Source organism: Hyperoodon ampullatus, assembly GCF_949752795.1.
Source record: "Hyperoodon ampullatus genome assembly, chromosome: 3".
Classification (NCBI taxonomy): domain Eukaryota; kingdom Metazoa; phylum Chordata; class Mammalia; order Artiodactyla; family Ziphiidae; genus Hyperoodon; species Hyperoodon ampullatus.
In genome coordinates this window covers 150,123,964-150,144,737 of record NC_136916.1, presented here as the reverse complement: position 1 = coordinate 150,144,737, position 20,774 = coordinate 150,123,964, and the positions used below count along the sequence as shown (strand labels likewise).

Sequence of the window (20,774 nt, the reverse complement as noted above, 5' to 3'; positions counted from 1 at the left end):
TTCAAAAACAGACATATAGACGGAGCAGGTTAGAAAGCCCAGAAATAAACCCATGCACTTATGGTCAATTAATCCACAACAAAGCAGGCAAGGATATACAATGGAGAAAAGACAGTCTCTTCAATAAGTGGTGCTGGGAAAACTGAACAGCTACATGTAAAAGAATGAAATTAGGACGTTCTCTAACACCATATACAAAAATAAACTCAAAATGGATTAAAGACCTAAATTTAAGACCAGATATTGTAAAACTCCTAGAAGAAAACATAGGCAGAACACTCTCTGACATAAATTGCAGCAATATCTTTTTGGATCCATCTCCTAGAATAATGGAAATAAAAACAAAAATAAACAAATGGTACCTAATTAAACTTAAAAGCTTTTGCACAGCAAAGGAAACCATAAGCAAAATGAAAAGACAACCTACTGAATGGAGAAAATATTTGCAAATGATGCGACTGACAAGGGATTAATTTCCAAAATACACAAACAGCTCATACCACTCAATATCAAAAAAACAAACAAACCAATCAAAAAGTGTGCAGAAAATCTGAATAGGCATTTCTCCAAAGAAGACATACATATGGCCATGAGGCACATGAAAAGATGCTCAACATCACTAATTATTAGAAAAATGAAAATCAAAACTACAATGAAGTATCACCTCACACTGGGCAGAATGGCCATCATCAAAAAGTCTACAAATAATAAATGATAGATAGGGTGTGGAGTAAAAGGAACCCTCCTATACTGCTGGTGGGAATGTAAATTGGTGCAGCCACTATGGAGAACAGTATGGAGGTTCCTTAAAAAACTAAAAATAGAGTTACCATATGATCCTGCAATCCTACTCCTGGGCATATATCTAGATAAAACTATAATTCAAAAGCATACATGCACCCCAATATTCATTGCAGCACTATTTGCAATTGTCAAGACATGGAAGCAACCTAAGTGTCCACTGACAGATGAATGGATAAAGAAGATATGGTATATATATATATATACACACACATACACATACATACACAATGGAATATTACTCAGCCATAAAAAAATGAAATAATCATTTGCAGCATCATGGATGGACCCAGTGATTATCATACAAAGTGAAGTAAGCCACATAGAGAAAGACAAATATCATATAATATTGCTTACATGTGGAATCTAAAAAAAAATGATACAAATGAACTTATTTACAAAACAGAAATAGACCCACAGACATAGAAAACAAATTTATGGTTACTAAAGGGGAAAGGGTGGGGAGAGATAAATTAGGAGTTTGAGATTAACATATACACACTACTGTATATAAAATAGATTACCAACAAGGACCTACTGTATAGCACAGGGAACTCAATATTTTGTAATAACCTATAAGGGAAAAGAATATACATATATATGTATAACTGAATCACTTTGCTGTACACCTGAAGCTAACACAACATTGTAAATCAACTGTACTTCAATTAAAAAATAAAAATATATTTTTTTGATTTCTTACACTTTAGCTAAACAAACAAACAACCCCCCTGCCCCATTCACAGTCTTTGTCATTGAACTTAATGGCAACTCTGTTCTCCTAGTCACTCAAGCCCAAAAGTGTGGAGTCATCATCAATTCCTCTCTTTCTCTCATATTCTACATCAGATCTATCCCCAAATACTATTCTGCCTTTAAGCTTGAACTGGAATCTGACCACTTCACATATCTCCAATGCTGACAGCCTAGTCTGAGTCAGCATTTTTACAATAGCCTCCTATCTGGTACTTAACCTCCCAACTCCCTAGAGTATGTAGAAAGCAATAGAGTGATCCTGTTGAAATATAAGTCAGAGCATGTCACCCCATGCTCAAAGTCCTCCGGGGGCCTTATAATGACCAAGAAGCTACACGATCTAGCTCACCATTATCACTCTGACTTCATCTCTATTATCCTTTCTTTTCTTCACTCTATTCTAGTTCCCTCTTCTTAGTTCCTCAAAACACCAGGAACACGCCTGCCTTGGAGTTTTAGCACTGGCTTTCGGGAATGTTTGTTCCCTCAATATCCACATAATGCAACCCCTCATCTCCGTCCATCTTTACTCAAATGTTACCTTCTCAGGAAGTTCTTGCTTGGCCACTAGTTCCAAAATTTTAACACTCCTATCCCTTTTTCATACTTATTTTCTTCATTGGTCTTTAACACTATGGAAATTCTTCAAATTTTCCTTATTTATTTTGTTATCTCCTCTACTAGAATCTAAATTCCATGAGAGCAGAAATTCTGACCTGTTTAATTTACTTCTGAATCCCCAGTGCCCAACAATGCTTAGAAAATGGTAAATACCCAGTAAATATTCGTTGAATGAATGACCAGGCATACTGAAAGAAGAACCAGATGGCACTTTAATAAATAAAAATAGAATAATTGAAATAAACACCTGAAAGCTAGATTAAAGGTAAAATTATTTTTCAGAGAACACCACAATGTCAGTGAAAGAGATATATACCATTGTTCATCTTACGAAACTAGCATAAATTTGGTACTGAAACTAGCATAAATTTGGTACCAAAACCAGCAAGGAGGGTAAATAACAGACCAATCTTGCCCATGAAAATAGATACAAAATCCTGAACAACATTTTTTCAAGCAAAATCCAGAAATGGGTGAAAAAATATAATATATACTAGCCAATATTAGGGTATAATTCCATTTATATAAATTTCAGAATGAGAGAATACTAAGAATGCAAGCATCTTTCATTATCCAAACCTACTTGGTACTTGAGTTCAGACAGTGACAGTCTGAATAATAAGTTGGGATACTTACAGGTACCTCAACTGAGCACATTTATTTCTTAAAGTAACATATAGTATATTGACGCTTTTTTTTTTTGGTGTGCTGTTCTATGAATCTTGACCTATGTATAGATTCATGTCACCACCACTAACACAATCAGAATACAGAACTGTTCTGTCACTCCATAACTCCCCCAACTCCCAATCCCTGGTAACTATTGATCCGTTCTCTATCACTATAGATTTTTTTTTGGTTTGTTTATTTTTTAGAATGTCCTACAAATGGATTCATATAGTATCTAACCTTCTGAGATGGATTTTTTTCATTCAGACAAATGACTTCGAGATTAATCCAAGTTGGTGCATACATCAATAGTTCTCTCCTTTTTATTGCTGGATATGGATGTACCACAGTCTGTTTATTCATTCACCCACTGAAGGACATTTGGGTTGTTTCCAGTCTTCAAAGATGAGGAATAAAGTTGCTATGAATATTGACAAGTATTTGTCTGAAGGCAAGTTTTCATTTCTCTTGGATAAGTACCTAGGAGTGGGATTGCTAGGTCACATGGTAAGGACATGTTTAACCTTGTAAGAAACTTCCAGAGTAGCTGCATCATTTTACCTTCCCACCAACAGCATATGAGAGTTCCAGTTGCTCCATAACCTCACTGACACTTGGTATTGTCAGGATTTTTATTTTAGCCATTCTATAGGTGTGAAGTAGAAACTTAGTCCTTTTGTTTCCCCCAAATGGGAAAGCAAATAACCAGATTTTGATAGTTAGGGAATCATCTAAAATTTTATCTTAATTTATTTGGTTATTGGTTTGGATAGTAAGGGATAACACACCTATGTGGAAAAATTGTGAGGAAAAGCAACAATTTGTTTAATATAAACGTAGATAGTGGTTCCTCTGGTGGAAAAGGAGGTAGATGCCATCCACTACGTTCCCTAGAGGCTCTACTGTACCGAAGATGTGTTCTTTATGAAGCGGCATGGTGGTACATGTGACCTGTTCTATTCTTCTTGAAACTATACCGATGTGTTTGATAGATTTCACAATTAACAATTTTTAAAGAGATATTTGAGCATAGAAAACACACAAAAACCCCAAAGTAATGCAGAAAAACATTTTAAAACCACTTCTTTCAAGAGTTCAAGTACAATGAGTTAAAACACTTTAAAGCATTTTGTAGAATTTGAATATAAGACTTTTTTTTAAAGCTTGTTTAAAACTAAAATAATTTCTTTAATATTTCTGTGCTTGTGTACACCCCATAGGCCAAATGGTTGATGGGCTAGCCAGTTTATTAATGAGTTTGTTTCTTTCCAGAAGCCTCAACCATAGGCTAGTCATGGTTAGACCATTCTTAATGACTGGCAAACAGTAGCTTCTTCCTAGAAACCAGGATCAGAACTTGACTTTATATAAGAAGCACAGTTAACATATCATCTTTGCTATTCACAAACTATTAGACACCTCCCAGGTCACAGTCAAGGCTATGAAACACTCAGCAACACTTTCTTGTTGCCATCAACATCTTGTAAGGAGAACATTTACCTGTGACAACACTGGGGATTTTGGAGAGAAAGCTCTTGACTGTTCTGATAGGCACACCACCTGTCTTGTCATCTTGCATCTTTGTAATGATGTCTTCAATCTGAAAGAGATTAAAGAAGTGTTATTGTATCTCACAAAGTAACAGTAAACAGTACCTTTATAAATAGCCAAAATATGGGAACATGGATGCCAATAAGAGATATTAGGAAAAGCCTCTGCCTTAGTCAATAAACTTAGTAGCAGGATCTGCTATGAGCCAAGTGCTGGGGATAGGGAGGCCAGGCGGTTATATATAAATAGCATAAAGCATGGTCTGTAAGAACAACCACTTGCCCCCATTTCAGCAAGTAAGGAGAAAGAAATTCTTGATAGGATTGGATCCAACATGCAATTCAATATGTATGTGATGAAATTCCTCCTCTTTCTTAAATTGGGTTTATATATAGGTTGAACCATATGAAATTGCCACATTCAACCTAAAAATGGCAATTTCCTATAGTTTAACCTAACATATTAACATACTGCTGTTAGAAATATAGGCAGGGCTGCCTTTGGGACCAGAGAAGGATTCAGCCAGAGTCACATAGGGGAAAAAATAAAGAGTATAACTCAAGATATGGAAAGTGCTGATCTGGAGAAGTTGGAGGACAAGTCTCATGGTTGTGAGTGGTGGCATGAGGGGGGTCACCTCTACCCAGGACTAAGATGGAACAAGAACAGGATTCTCTCCTTTTGGACTAGAGAAGACCACACTATGATGAGAAAGACCATGGTGGGCTACGGCTTGGAGCCCGGTGAAATTGTATTGACGAGACAAGATACTGTGTACATAGACTGAAAACAGAACAGAGAGAGGAGATGGACTACCAAGAATGTAGGTGCCTAAACTGGGAAACCAATCTAGCTGAGAATTTACAAGCCAGATGTAATTTCCTGGGCAGAAATCTTCGGAATAGGATACAGAGCAACCTGTAAAACGGACATAGATCTTTTTGTTTGTTGAGTGGTAGGGAAGGGCAACTGGAAAAGGGAAGAAGATAGTGCTTAGTTTTATCACATATTTTGTTCCCCTAAGCAATAGAATGTATTTGAAACACCAGGATGGATTCTCTGAGTGCTTCCAGAGTAGAGTCACATAATTTTAAGTCTAGAAATTTAAAGCTGGAGTTCCCCTAGTCTAATGTACTAGTATAGCAATTTGTGGGTAAGTGAGTTTCTCAAATCACATGACTAACAACTTATTTGAAAGAAATAGGTAACTTGTTAGAGACAAAGTTAGCATAAGATATAACATAATAATAATGATAATATATAATAGCCAAAATATATTAAGAATTTATTATGTAGGTACGATTCTAAGTACTATAGACATATTATCCTATTTAATTCCCATGATTACTTCATAGCCTAGATTCCACTATTATGCTCGTTTTCAGATAAAGAAGCTGAGATTTAGTGAGGTGTATCAATCAGGGTAGACTAAGTTAAGCTGTGGTAACAAATAACCCTCAAAATCACAATGGTTTAATGTAACCAAGTTTATTTTTCTCTCATGCTACAAGTCTATCAGAGATCACCAGGACTCTGTTCATTGTAGTTACCCTGGGACCGAGGCTGACGGAGTAGCCACCATCTTGAATGTTGTTGCTCATTTTGTTAGAGAGACAAGAGAGAATTCTGGAGACTCTTGCATGAGTTATTGCATGTTATAGCCCAGACGTTACTATAATAATATCACATTTCTTTGGACAGGATGAGTCACCACCCAACCACAAAGGAACCAGGGGGTCCAGTCTTCTGGGTGCCAGGAAGAGAGGGAAGGGGACCATCTGTGAGCAGCATCAGTGACACCACAGAGATTAAACCACCTTCCCAAGGTCACACAGCTACCCAGTGATGGATCTGAGCTTGAATCCAGCCACATATCCCAGAGATCAGGCTTCTAAACCCTGGGGTGCTCTGTCACCCAGTAAGAGTCTCAGAGTAGCAGCCAAGCAGGAAGACCATTCTCCCCTGGATATTTCTTGGTTTCCCAGAGAAGAACTGATAGTGAGAAAGAATCTTAAGCTCCCTGCCCTTAGGCAGTGGTTGAATATATCACACCAGGAAAAAGGGTCATTCTCTGAAGACCTGTGTTCTGTTAGACGACAGGATAAGGAGGATTTTCATTCACATTCTTGTTAATAGTCTCAACTAGAGCCCCAACTTTTGTCCTCTAAACTCAATGCAACGATTCAGAGTAGTTTGAGTATTTATTACTTATTGATAGTCAAGGAGAGTTATTCCTAGAAAAATGATCAGATTTTCAAAGTAGTCTATGTTTTTGATCTAGTGTGCTATGTGAAACCAGAAGTATCAGTTACATTGCTGCTTTTTATGAAATGGCCTGAAAATCACTGGGAATTGGAGGAAAGCCAATATTTCAATTCAGTTAGACCCCTGACTTGACATTAGTTGGTAAAAGTTCCAGTCTGTTCTGATGTGGACTGGATTTAAAAACTGACAGAGCGGGCTTCCCTGGTGGCGCAGTGGTTGAGAGTCCGCCTGCCGATGCAGGGGACACGGGTTCATGCCCCAGTCTGGGAAGATCCCACATGCCACGGAGCGGCTGGGCCCGTGAGCCATGGCCGCTGAGCCTGCGCGTCTGGAGCCTGTGCCCCACAAGGGGAGAGGTCACAACAGTGAGAGGCCCACATACCGCAAAAAAAAAAAAAAAAAAAAAAAACTGACAGAGGACATCTCCATGATTGTTTTTTCCTCTGCTCTGTTTCGTTGCTTTATCACACCATTGAATCTTAAAAGGACCTGTCTACTAAAGAAGAAGACCGGGGCTTCCCTGGTGGCGCAGTGGTTGAGAGTCCGCCTGCCGATGCAGGGGACACGGGTTCGTGCCCCGGTCCGGGAAGATCCCACATGCCGCGGAGCAGCTGGGCCCGTGAGCCATGGCTGCTGAGCCTGCGCATCTGGAGCCTGCGCTCCGCCACGGGAGAGGCCACAACAGTGAGAGCCCCGCATAATGCAAAAAAAAAAAAAAGAAGAAGACCTATCCTCTTATGTTGGCCCACAACGTACCAAGAGGTAGATCACTTGTCAGAGGTTACAGCTAGATCCAAAGGACAATCTCCTTAAATGACCAGAAAGGGGATAACATTCTAGCAATAGTTTACAGCATCAGAGGTGTAGAAAAATGTTTCATTGATCCCCAATTCTTGACTCCTCCCCAGAATTAACAGACACCCAGATCCTTGTTCTGGCCTCATGGTGGGCGGAAAGTCTGCTTCTTGACTTTGGGGCTTAGCCATGTGACTTGCCTGGCTAAGGCGATGTTATTGAATGTGATGTGAGCAGAGGCTTTCAATGTACCTGGATGGTGATACTTACCCACTTCCCTGGCCCTCCTGCATCAGATAGTTGTTGTTCCAAGGAAGGTGAGAGACCTCTAGAGCAGAAGGGACCCAACCCATAGCTAGACAGTCAAAACTCAGCTGACCTGCAGACTCATGAGTGAGAAATGCATGCTTATTTTTGTATGCCACTGAGTTTGGAGTGATTTGCTATGCAGAAAAATTGTGGCTATAGCTGACTGATACACAGAGCTCTGAAAAAAAATGCATTTGTCAAAATTGATGAAGCCACAACAAATAATCAATAAACCTTAGAGGTAGGGCATCCTAGAATCCAACCCTTTTAAAGAATGCAGAAATTCCATCTACACCATTCACCATGTGCTTATAAATTCTTAGGGTTTATTCTACCAACATTATGTCAGGCAAATTTGTGATAGCTGAGTTTGATTCCATAGCATGGTCCACTGTGACATCAGCTAATAATGTCTCTGAAACTTTTTTCATGGTTTCCGGAGAAATGCTAAGAGTACAGACCTACCAAAAGATCAAAAGTGGGCTCCCACGAGCTTATATAAATTATAATGACAAACATTTTCAGAACATCTATGTTATGATCAATACTGTCCTAGGTGTTTAAAATCAATTATCTGATACTTTTCTCAGTCTTAAAACTTATTTAACAAGATATTGAAATTAAGGCTCAGAAAGGTTAAGTCATTTATCCAAGGACACACAGCTATTAAGTGGCAAAGCCAGGATTCTTACCCAAGTCTTCCTGTCTCCAATGCCCAAGCTCTGTCTACTAAATCTAAGATTCATCTTTTATCCTCAACCAGTGCCTGCCAACATGCTTTTTAGACACAAGGCACTTAATACTGTTTACATTGAAGGGAACGTTTAGTTCAGTCCTAAGAGGATAAAGGAGAAAAAAGAGAGATTGATCCAGACAATCAGATTCTCAACCATCTCAAGGTTTATTTTGGCCCAATGACTGTTGATGTCTGGTTGCTCAGCATTTTCTCTCTTTGTCCCAGGGGCTTGGTTGGAATTATCCTCTATTGGCAGATCACAGCTCCTGGGTTGGGAACAGGGAGATGGGAGGTATATACTTTTGTTTTCTTGACTGTTCAGTTCCATCTAACTTCTGGTACCTTTTGTTCCTGGAGAAGAGCAACATCAATTCCCTGAAGTTCTGTGTCATCAGGGAGCATATTGAACCTAAGTTACACTGTGCCAATCAATAAGCAGGTGGCCCTTATCTGACAGCCAAGTGATGCGGAGAAACCACGTGGCCAGCTCGGCCAGTTCTGCCTGGATGGCTCACAACAACCAAACGCCCTTCTCTAAGGAGCTCAGAGCTCAGCACTGACAAGCAGGTAAAACATCCTTCCAAACAGCAGGAAAAATGGAAAGCACTATACCATAGAGTGTGTTTTCTTTGAAATGAGGAATATTATGAGGACAGTAGACATAATTCACTGAAAGAGCCACGGGGTATAAGAGAGGAGTGGGGAGAAGCAATCCTCCCTTTACAAACTGAAGCCACAGAAGCACAGTAGGAAGAACACTGGTCTGAGGCCCAAGAGAAATGTCAGCCTCAGCTTCACTGTTTTGCTGTGTTGACCTTGGACAAGCTACTTAACCTCTCTGGACTTCACTTCCCTCATCTCTACAGCGATAGCTCTGGTTGCTAAACTAAGATTTCTAGTTCTAAAACATGAGAGACTTCTCTGATTTGACAAACACAAAGCTGTGTCTTCAAGGAAGGAATAGGACCAGCCATCAGGCCCCTGGGTTACCATTCTGCCCATCTGCCAGGTGGATCCATGCAGAACGCTTCCCAGTGCTGAGCAGTGCAAGGTGGGGGAAAGGTGCTGGGCAGGACCAGGGATTTTTGATGTTTTTAGAAATCATTTCAGACAGATGGCATCAGAAGTCAGACAGAGACATGATCCAAAGAGGCCTTGACACTGCCCTTTCTTGCCCAGCTCCATCTCTGTTTGGATAGATGGCATGCCTAACAGAAATGACTAAGAGCCAATATCAGTTTTGTTTGTGTAAATTAATTATCTGTTAACTAATTTATTTAGCTCCTCCAATCTTTCCTCAGTGGAAGATTAGAAAACATCAAGAATAGGCAAACTATGTTGCCATTATTAAAAAAAAATCCACCACAACTTCAGCAAAGAAGGCAGAGTATGCCTCAGGCATGAAGGTCTTTTTTATTGAAGCATTTCATCTTGACTTAGCAATCAGTTGCCTATTTCTAGCTACTAATGACTGTTACTTCAGCTCCTGCATTATTTAAAAACCGCTTCTGTTTTGGTGTCTGCGAATGAGTGAAAATGAATCTTTGGACACATCTTATCAGCTCAGAGGCAGGAATCAGAGCTGGCAAATGATAATCATATTTCTTAATCCAAAATGGGCATGCTTCACTGAGTATGGTCTGTCCCATATGTGTTCCATAAGATCAGGCCATTTCTCACTTTTATTGTTTAAAACACCGCACACTGCTATTCTCAACATTTAAATGTCTTCAGCTTCACTTACTGGTTTAGTGGACATTTAAATGAGCATCTACAAAGTGCCAGGCACTGATTTAGTTTCTATGGTTACAAAAAGTAGGTAAAAGAGAGAATCTGTTCCTCTTCATCATGGACTAATAAATTTCAGAAAGACTCAGGGATGTAGGCTGTGTTGGAGACAGCAGAGCCAAGTATGAGTTCCAAAGAAGCTAGAAACACTAAGGAATACCACTTTCAGAGACCCTCAGAGGGGGAACCATCAAGACTTCCACCCTTTTCCTCCATCCCATTCAAAAGACTGATTTCAATGTCAGGAGCAAACTTTTGAGATTCCTTGTGCTAGCTATGACAATGATTGCAATGCGTGCTAATATGTATTCAGTTAAACTTACTTTTGAATCACTGTATCAGCCTAGAATGCTTTTGATAGAAAGTTTAAAAAAATCCAAACTCAGAGTAGTATGGAGGTTCCTTAAAAAACTAAAAATAGAGCTACCATATGATCTTGCAATCCTACCCCTGGGCATATATCTGGATAAAACTATAATTTAAAAAGATACATGGTGCGGAAGGGGAGAGGCAGTGTGTGAAAAGGAGGGCCTCTGGAGTGTGGAGTTCTGGAGTGTGCAGGTAAACTTATAAAGTAACATAAAAATATTGTCATATGAGATAGCCTCATTCACCAGAGGGAAGACAGCAGAAGCAAGAAGAACTACAATCCTACAGCCTGTGGAACAAAAACCACATTCACAGAAATATAGACAAGATGAAAAGGCAGAAGGCTATGTACCAGATGAAGGAACAAGATAAAACCCCAGAAAAACAACTAAATGAAGTGGAGATAGGCAACCTTCCAGAAAAAGAATTGAGAATAATGACAGTGAAGATGATCCAGGACCTCGGAAAAAGAATGGAGGCAAAGATTGAGAAGGTGCAAGAAATGCTTAACAAAGACCTAGAAGAATTAAAGAACAAACAAACAGAGGTGAACAATACAATAACTGAAATAAAAAATACACTAGAAGGAATCAGTAGCAGAATAACTGAGGCAGAAGAACGGATAAGTGACCTGGAAGACAGAATGGTGGAATTCACTGCCATGCAACAAAATAAAGAAAAAAGAATGTAAAGAAATGAAGACAGCCTAAGAGACCTCTGGGACAACATTAAACGCAACAACATTCGCATTATAGGGGTCCCAGAAGGAGAAGAGAGAGAGAAAGGGCCCGAGAAAATATCTGAAGAGATTATAGTTGAAAACTTCCCTAACATGGGAAAGGAAATAGCCACTCAAATCCAGGAAGCACAGAGAGTCCCATGAAGGATAAATGCAAGGAGAAACATGCTGAGACACACAGTAATCAAACTAACAAAAATTAAAAACAAAGAAAAATTATGGAAAGCAACAAGGGAAAAATGACAAATAACATACAAGGGAACTCCCATAAGGTTAACAGCTGATTTCTCAGCAGAAACTCTACAAACCAGAAGGGAGTGGCATGATATATTTAAAGTGATGAAAGGGAAGAACCTACAACCAAGATTACTCTACCTGGCAAGGATCTCATTCAGATTCAACAGAGAAATCAAAAGCTTTACAGACAAGCAAAAGCTAAGAGAAATCAGCACCACCAAACCAGCTCTACAACAAATGCTAAAGGAACTTCTCTAAGTGGGAAACACAAGAGAAGAAAAGGACCTACAAAAACAAACCCATAACAATTAAGAAAATGGTAATAGGAACATACATATAGATAATTACCTTAAAGGTGAATGTATTAAATGCTCCAACCAAAATACAGGGTTGCTGAATGGATACAAAAACAAGACCCATATATATGCTGTCTACAAGAGACCCACTTCAGACCTAGGGACACATACAGATTGAAAGTGAGGGGATGGAAAAAGATATTCCATTCAAATGGAAATCAAAAGAAAGCTGGAGTAGCAATACTCGTATCAGAGAAGATAGACTTTAAAATAAAGAATGTTACAAGAGACAAGGAAGGACACTACATAATGATCAAGGGATCAATCCAAGAAGAAGACATAACAATTATAAATATATATGGACCCAACATAGGAGAACCTCAATACATAAGGCAACTGCTAACAGCTATAAAAGAGGAAATCGACAGTAACATAATAATAGTGGGGGACTTTAACACCTCACTTACACCAGTGGACAGATCATCCAAACAGAAAATTAATAAAGAAACACAAGTTTTAAATGACACAATAGACCAGATAGATGTAATTGATATTTAGAGGACATTCCATCCAAAAACAGCAGATTACACTTTCTTCTCAAGTGTACATGGAACATTCTCCAGGATAGATCACATCTTGGGTCACAAATCAAGCCTCAGTAAATTTAAGAAAACTGAAATCATATCAAGTATCTTTTCTGACCACAATGTTATGAGATTAGAAATCAATTACAGGGAAAAAAACGTAAAAAACACAAACACATGGGGGCTAAACAATACGTTACTAAATAACCAAGAGATCACTGAAGAAATCAAAGAGGAAATTCAAAAGTACCTAGAGACAAATGACAATGAAAACACGGCAACCCAAAACCTACGGGATGCAGCAAAAGCAGTTCTAAGAGGGAAGTTTATAGCAACACAAGCCTACCTCAAGAAACAAGACATATCTCAAATAAACAATCTAAGCTTACACCTAAAGGAACTAGAGAAAGGAGAACAAACAACTTTGGGTTCAAAGTTAGTAGAAGGAAAGAAATCATAAAGATCAGAGCAGAAATAAATGAAATAGAAACAAAGAAAACAATAGCAAAGATCAAGAGAACTAAAAGCTGGTTCTTTGAGAAGATAAATAAAATTGAAAAACCATTAGCCAGACTCATCAAGAAAAAGAGGGAGAGGACTCATCATCTCAAAAAGAAAAAGACTCATCAAGAAAAAGAGGGAGAGGACTCAAATCAATAAAATTAGAAATGAAAAAGGAGAAGTTACAACAGACACTGCAAAAATACAAAGCATCCTAAGAGACTACTACAAGCAACTCTATGCCAATAAAATGGACAACCTGGAAGAAATGGACAAATTCTTAGAAAGCTATAACCTTCCAAGACTGAACCAGGAAGAAATAGAAAATATGAACAGAACAATCACAAGTAATGAAATTGAAACTGTGATTAAAAATCTTCCAACAAACAAAAGTCCAGGACCAGACGGCTTCACAGGTGAATTCTATCAAACATTTAGAGAACAGCTAACACCCATCCTTCTCAAACTCTTCCCAAAAATTGCAGAGAAAGGAACACTCCCAAACTCATTCTAAGAGGCCACCATCACCCAGATACCAAAACCAGACAAAGATACTACAAAAAAAGAAAATTACAGACCAATATCACCGATGAATATAGATACAAAAATCCTCAACAAAATACAAGCAAACAGCATCCAACAACACATTAAGAGGATCATACACCATGATCAAGTGGGATTTATCTCAGGGATGCAAGGATTCTTCAATATACGCAAATCAATCAATGTGATACACCATAATAACAAATTGAAGAATAGAATCCATATGATCATCTCAATAGATGCAGAAAAAGCTTTTGACAAAATTCAACACCCATTTATGATAAAAACTCTGCAGAAAGTGGACACAGAGGGAACCTACCTCAACATAATAAATGCCATATACGACAAACCCACAGCAAACATCATTCTCAATGGTGAAAAACTGAAAGCATCTCCTCTAAGATAAGGAACAAGACAAGGATGTCCACTCTCACCACTATTATTCAACATAGATTTGGAAGTCCTAGCCATGGCAATCAGAGAAGAAAAAGAAATAAAAATTGGAAAAGAAAAAGTAAAACTGTCACTGTTTGGAGACGACATGATACTATACATAGAGAATCCTAAAGATACTGCCAGAAAACTACTAGAGCTCATCAATGAATTTGGTAAAGTTGCAGGATATAAAATTAATGCACAGAAATCTCTTGCATTCCTATACACTAATGAGAAAAATCTGAAAGAGAAATTAAGGAAACACTCCCATTTACCACTGCAACAAAAATAATAAAATACATAGGAATAAACCTACCTAAGGAGACAAAAGACCTGTATATAGAAAACTATAAGACACTGATGAAAGAAATTAAAGATGATAGCAACAGATGGAGAGATATACCATGTTCTTGGATTGGAAGAATCAATATTGTGAAAATGACTATACTACCCAAAGCAATCTACAGATTCAAGGCAATCCCTATTAAATTACCAATGGCAATTTTTACAGAACTAGAACAAAAAATCTTAAAATTTGTATGGAGACACAAGAGTCACCGAATAGCCAAAGCAGTCTTGAGGGAAAAAAACGGAGCTGGAGGAATCAGACTCCCTGACTTCAGACTATACTACAAAGCTACAGTAATCAAGACAATATGGTACTGGCACAAAAACAGAAATATAGATCAATGGAACAGGATAGAAAGCTCAGAGATAAACCCACACACCTATGGTCAACTAATCTATGACAAAGTAGGCAAGGATACACAATGGAGAAAAGACAGTCTCTTCCTAAGAGGTGCTGGGAAAACTGGACAGCTACATGTAAAAGAATGAAATTAGAACACTCCCTAACACCATACACAAAAATAAACTCAAAATGCATTAGAGACCTAAATGTAAGACCGGACACTATAAAACTCTTAGAGGAAAACATAGGCAGAACACTCTTTGACATAAATCACAGCAAGATCTTTTTTGATCCACCTCCTAGAGTAATGGAAATAAAAACAAATGGGACCTAATGAAACTTAAAAGCTTTTGCAAAGCAAAGGAAACTACAAACAAGACAAAAAGACAACACTCAGAATGGGAGAAAATATTTGCAAACGAATCAATGGACAAAGGATTAATCTCCAAAATATATAAAGAGCTCATGCAGGTCAATATTAAAAAAAAAAACAACCCAATCAAAAAATGGGTAGAAGACCTAAATAGACATTTCTCCAAAGAAGACATACAGATGGCCAAGAAGCACATGAAAAGCTGCTCAACATCACTAATTATTAGAGAAATACAAATCAAATCTACAATGAGGTATCACCTCACACCAGTTAGAATGGGCATCATCAGAAAATCTACAAACAACAAATGCTGGAGAGGGTGTGGAGAAAAGGGAACCCTCTTGCACTGTTGGTAGGAATGTAAATTGATACAGCCACTGTGGAGAACAGTATGGAGGTTCCTTAAAAAACTAAAAATAGAATTACCATATCACTCAGCAATCCCACTACTGGGCATATACCCAGAGGAAACCATAATTCAAAAAAATACATTCACCCCAATGTACATCGCAGCACTATTTACAATAGCCAGGTCATGGAAGCAACCTAAATGCCCATCAACAGATGAATGGATAAAGAAGATGTGGTATATATATACAATGGAATATTACTCAGCCATAAAAAGGAACGAAATTGGGTCATTTGTAGAGACATGGATGGATCTAGAGACTGTCATACAGAGTGAAGCAAGTCAGAAAGAGAAAAACAAATATTGTATATTAACGCATTTTTGTGGAACCTAGAAAAATGGTACAGATGAACCAGTTTGCAGGGAAGAAATAGAGACACAGATGTAGAGAACAAACGTTGGACACCAAGGGAGGAAAGCGGCAGGGGGGTGGTGGTGTGATAAATTGGGAGATTGGGATTGACATGTATACACTAATATGTATAAAATGGATAACTAATAAAAACCTGCTGTATAAAAAAACAAATTAAAAAAAGATACATATACCCCTATGTTCATAGCAGCACTATTTACAATAGCCAAGACAAAGAAGCAACCTAAATGTCCACTGACAGATGAACGGATAAAGTAGATGTCATAACATATATACAATGGAATATTATTCAGCCATAAAAAGAATGAAATAATGTCATTTGCAGCAACACAGGTGGACCTAGAGATTATCATACTAAGTAAGTCAGACAGAGAAAGACAAATATCATATGATATCACCTATATGTGGAATCTAAAATATGATACAAATGATCTTACATGCAAAACAGAAACAGACTCACTGACATAGAAAACAAACATGGTTACAAAAGGGAAAAGAGGGGAGGAAGGATAAATTAGGAGTATGGAATTAACATACACTCACTACTATATGTAAAACAGATAAACAACAATGTCTTACTGTGTAGTACAGGGAACTATATTCCATATCTTGTAATAATCTATAATGGAAAAGAATCTGAAAAACAATATATACATATATAGTTATATATATAAAATTGAATCACTTTGCTGTACACCAGAAACTTATACAACATTGTAAACCAACTGTACCTCAATAAAAAATTTTTAAAAATCCAAAATTCAAACGTGAGGGATGATTTACCCCCCGTAACAAGTAATATCCATGTGGGTGGCTGTTGGCATTACCGCAGTTACTCAATTCTATATGAATCACCATCTTGGCTTTTCCTTCACAGTTTCCAGATAGCTATCACAGCTCTAGACATCACTTCTATGTTAAAGAAGAAGAAAGGTGGGAAGAAGCAAGGAGTGTTGGTACAGCTGTACTTGTTCCTTTTATCTGGAAAAGTATATTCCTTCCCAGAAGATCCCAACAGATCTCTGTTCTAGTCTCATTGGCCAGAACAGGGTCACATGGCTACATGTGGTTGCAAAGGAAGCTGGGAAGAGGGTAATTAGCTTTTCCAGCCTCTACACCACATGGAAGTATGGGAATAGGAGAATGGAAATGGGGTTGGGTTAACCAAGTAACACTCTCTGCCACAAAGACACTGTATTAAAGACCATTCATGAAGGATGGTTAGGCAGATCTTGATTTTTCTCCGATCTGTTCTCTACATGCAGCCTGTTGATGCTCTTAAAGGAAAAATTTGATCCTTTAACTTAAAATCTGTCAATGGTTTCTCGGTGCTTCTGTTATAAGCTCTTATAGAACCCTCTATCTTTTCTCTCTATCAATTATCACTTTAATTCATACTTGTATTTCTCTTTAGAATAAATGGTTTTGCTCACCATTTAATCCTAATTGTGGGCGCTCAGTAAATATTTATTGAATTAATAATCGAATGTATGCATCAGTAAATGAATGAGTGCATCAGTAAATGAATGAATGAATGAATGATGTGAGTACTATATTCTTAAAGAACTTTATCTTGGAATCTAGCATTGAATGGGATACTTAATATATCAGGGATTTAGGGGTAGTGATATCTGCCATTTAAAGTAAATTTGGTATTTACATTTTTAAGATCATTCTGCTTTGGAAATGCATTAAATAAACATAAATCTCAAGATTCCATGAACCTTAGCAACAGTGTTCAAGGAATTGCTAAATAGGCACCTAAGTACCAGTCGAGCTAGGAGCCAGTTCCCCAATGGACTGAGCCTGACATCACCCAGGGGCAGTGCCAGGCTAGAAGGATGAAGCAGCATTATTTGCTTTGTCTCCTGGAAGCTTATTTTTATGTTTTTTTTTAAATAAATTTTTTAAGCTTATTTATTTATTTTTGGTTGCGTTGGGTCTTTGTTGCTGCATGCGGGCTTTCTCTAGTTACGGCGAGCGGGGTCTACTCTTCGTTGCAGTGTGCGGGCTTCTCACTGCGGTGGCTTCTCTTGTTGTGGAGCATGGGCTCTAGGTGTGCGGGCTTCAGTAGTTGTAGCACGTGGGCTCAGTAGCTGTGGCTCACGGGCTCTAGAGTGCAGGCTCAGTAGTTGTGGCACACAGGCTTAGCTGTTCCGTGGCATGTGGGATCTTCCTGGACCTGGGCTAGAACCCATATCTCCTGAATTGGCAGGCGGATTCTTAACCACTGTGCCACCAGGGAAGTCCCATTTTCATGGTTTTACTATTACCATATGTAGTGCTTCATAAATTACTTTTATGGAAAACATTGTTCCCCATTTAACTGAAGAGAAAAGCAGGCAAGAATGATGTTCTATGTCAGTGGACAAGTGGCTTGTTGATGATACTTTAGGGGAAATGACTTTCCCCTGAGCTTGGCTGCAACAGTCATGCCTTAGAAGGCATTGTCTCTCCTGTAGAAGAATCTGTTTGTTTGCAAATATGTGGAGCAGGTCTTTTGGGCAAGCCAAACAAGGAATCTTTGACTGCAGAAGATCAGATACAAGGCAAATGAGGAAAATGAATACCGACCAATGAAACATTCTAGCAATGTCAGAGGACCTAAAATCTCTTTATTATTTTCTCAAATTACTCTAATTGAGTTTGCTATCTGCTTCTTATTGGGAACAGATAAACACAGTGATACTTAGGAAAGGTAAACTGTCCAAGGCCAAATGAGACTTGAATAATGAGATTATTGGTAAGAAACCCAGGCAGTCTTGCTCCAGAGCCGGCTCCCAGAGTCACTACACCAGTGCCACAGTAGCTCCCAGGGAGGCCTCGGTTCACCTAAGACTTTAGCTGAGAGGAAGGAGATGCAGAAGATGGGGCCACATCTTGTGTTTAAAAGTTTAATACACAGTGGCTTCCCTGGTGACACAGTGGTTGAGAGTCCGCCGGCCAATGCAGAGGACATGGGTTCATGCCTCGGTCCGGGAGGATCCCACATGCCGCGGAGCAGCGGGGCCCGTGAGCCATGGCCGCTGAGCCTGTGTGTCCGGAGCCTGTGCTCCGCCACCAGAGAGGCCACAACAGTGAGAGGCCCGCGTACTGCAAAAAAAAAAAAAAAAAAAAAGTTTAATACACAGTGTGGGAGGCAGAAAAATGCCCATTCGCCCCCACCGCCCCCCAGAAAAGATGTCCACATCTTTTTTAGAACCTGTGAATATATTGCCTTACATGGCAAAAGAGACATTGCAAATGTAATGGGTTTAGGGCTTTGAGATGGAGTGGTTATCCCGCATTATCCAGCTGGGCTTAGTCTAATCACATGAGTCCTTGAAAGACAAGGACTTTTCCCAGGTGCTGTCAGTGAGAGAGAGATGTGACCACAGAAAAAGGATCAGAGAAATGGGACTTTGCTGGCTTTGAAGATGGAGGGAGGGGCCACAATCCAAGGGATGTGGGAGGCTTCTAGAAGCCAGAAAAGGGAAGGAAACAGATTGTCCTCTAGAGCCTTCAAAAAGGTATGTAGTCCTGCCAACACCTTGATTTTAGCACAGAAAGGCCCATTTCAGACTTCTGAGCCCCACACCTGCAAAACAGCAAATTTATGTTGGGTTAAACCATTAAAATTGTGGTAATTTTTTACAGTAGTAACAGTGACCCCTACTCAAGACTAAATGTTTGGAAAAAACAGGATTCTGTCTTGTTTGCAAAACTGATTACTATTTTCTCCTCCTGGGGAGGAAGTAGGTAGATTTTCCCAGACTCCACTGCTCTCGGCTTTTTCTGAACAGTTTAACAGCCAAACCAATTGTCAGCCATGAATGGCGGCCTTCTGCTTGGGGAAGGTGTCAAGGATGATGACAGGGAAGATGTCTATCTATATCCCGAAGTAATTTCTTCCATGACATTTTAAATGCTTCAGTTTTTGGTCTGCTGGGAACAATTAGATGGGTGGTTCAGAAGTTGTTTCCAGGAGCTTCTCAAATGGGTCACAGCCCACTAATTAACAACAACACCACATTCCACACATGCAAAAACAAACATCCTTTTTTATTTCCCATCCCAGATTTTCCCTTGCCACATTCCTCAATCTAGCCTACCAAGGAGAATTGGACAAGGAATATCATGCAGCAACACAACCCAAATAATTAGGCCGGCACCATAAAATGCTCCAAATTTGAACATGAAGCCTTTCATATATTTAAGTTCCTACAGAAATAATCTAGTTTAACAGGTACATCACCTTTCCCTTAATGCTGGAAAGAGGTCAATATCTTTGTTTCCAAAGAAAATTGGTCCCTTCAGTGTCCTAGAATCTTACGACATATTTTTCCTCCTGGAGGGGAGCAAGAAACATAAGACCTTGACCCCAGGGACACCCTGGACTCTGGAATCACTCATCCTTTCTGACTCTTCGTCAACACCTTCCCCTACTCCAAGCTGAACAACTGAACTGACCACTGGAGCGAATTTGCGGGCTTGGAATCATGTATGTAAATAATCTCCTCAAACACCTGCTGTGGCTCCCTACTGTGACAAAATAAATGCCAAGGTTCCTACGATGGAATTCAAGGTCCTCTATGATTTGACATCAAACTACCTTTCCAGCATCAGTTCCCCAAACCCTTTTGCTTCCTGGACACACTTATCTGCAAACACTTCTCTGCATTCTATCCTTGCTCATGCAATGATTCGTCCACCATTGTAAACCCACCTGAATCCTCATCACGCTCCCAGGCCCTGCTCAAAGCTCCTCCTCTAGGAAATGTCACTTGATCTTTCCAGCACATGTGTACATATGCATTATGTATATATTTTTTATTGAAAAATATTTTTTATTGCAGTATATTTTACTTACATTGTTGTGTTAATTTCTGCTGTACAGCAAAGTGATTCAGTTATACATATATACATTCTTTTTAAAAATATTCTTTTCCATTAT

General features: G+C 38.9%; 1 protein-coding gene across 1 annotated transcript in view; it reads right to left on the bottom strand.

The window, feature by feature from the left end:
* Positions 1-20,774, bottom strand: part of RGS6 (regulator of G protein signaling 6) — a gene marked incomplete at both ends in the record, with an annotated part of 552,225 nt that overhangs the window by 161,822 nt on the left and 369,629 nt on the right. The window contains one exon of the mRNA XM_079699184.1: positions 4,348-4,447. Coding sequence (XP_079555310.1) covers positions 4,348-4,447 — 100 coding nt within the window. The remainder of the gene's footprint in view (positions 1-4,347; positions 4,448-20,774) is intronic.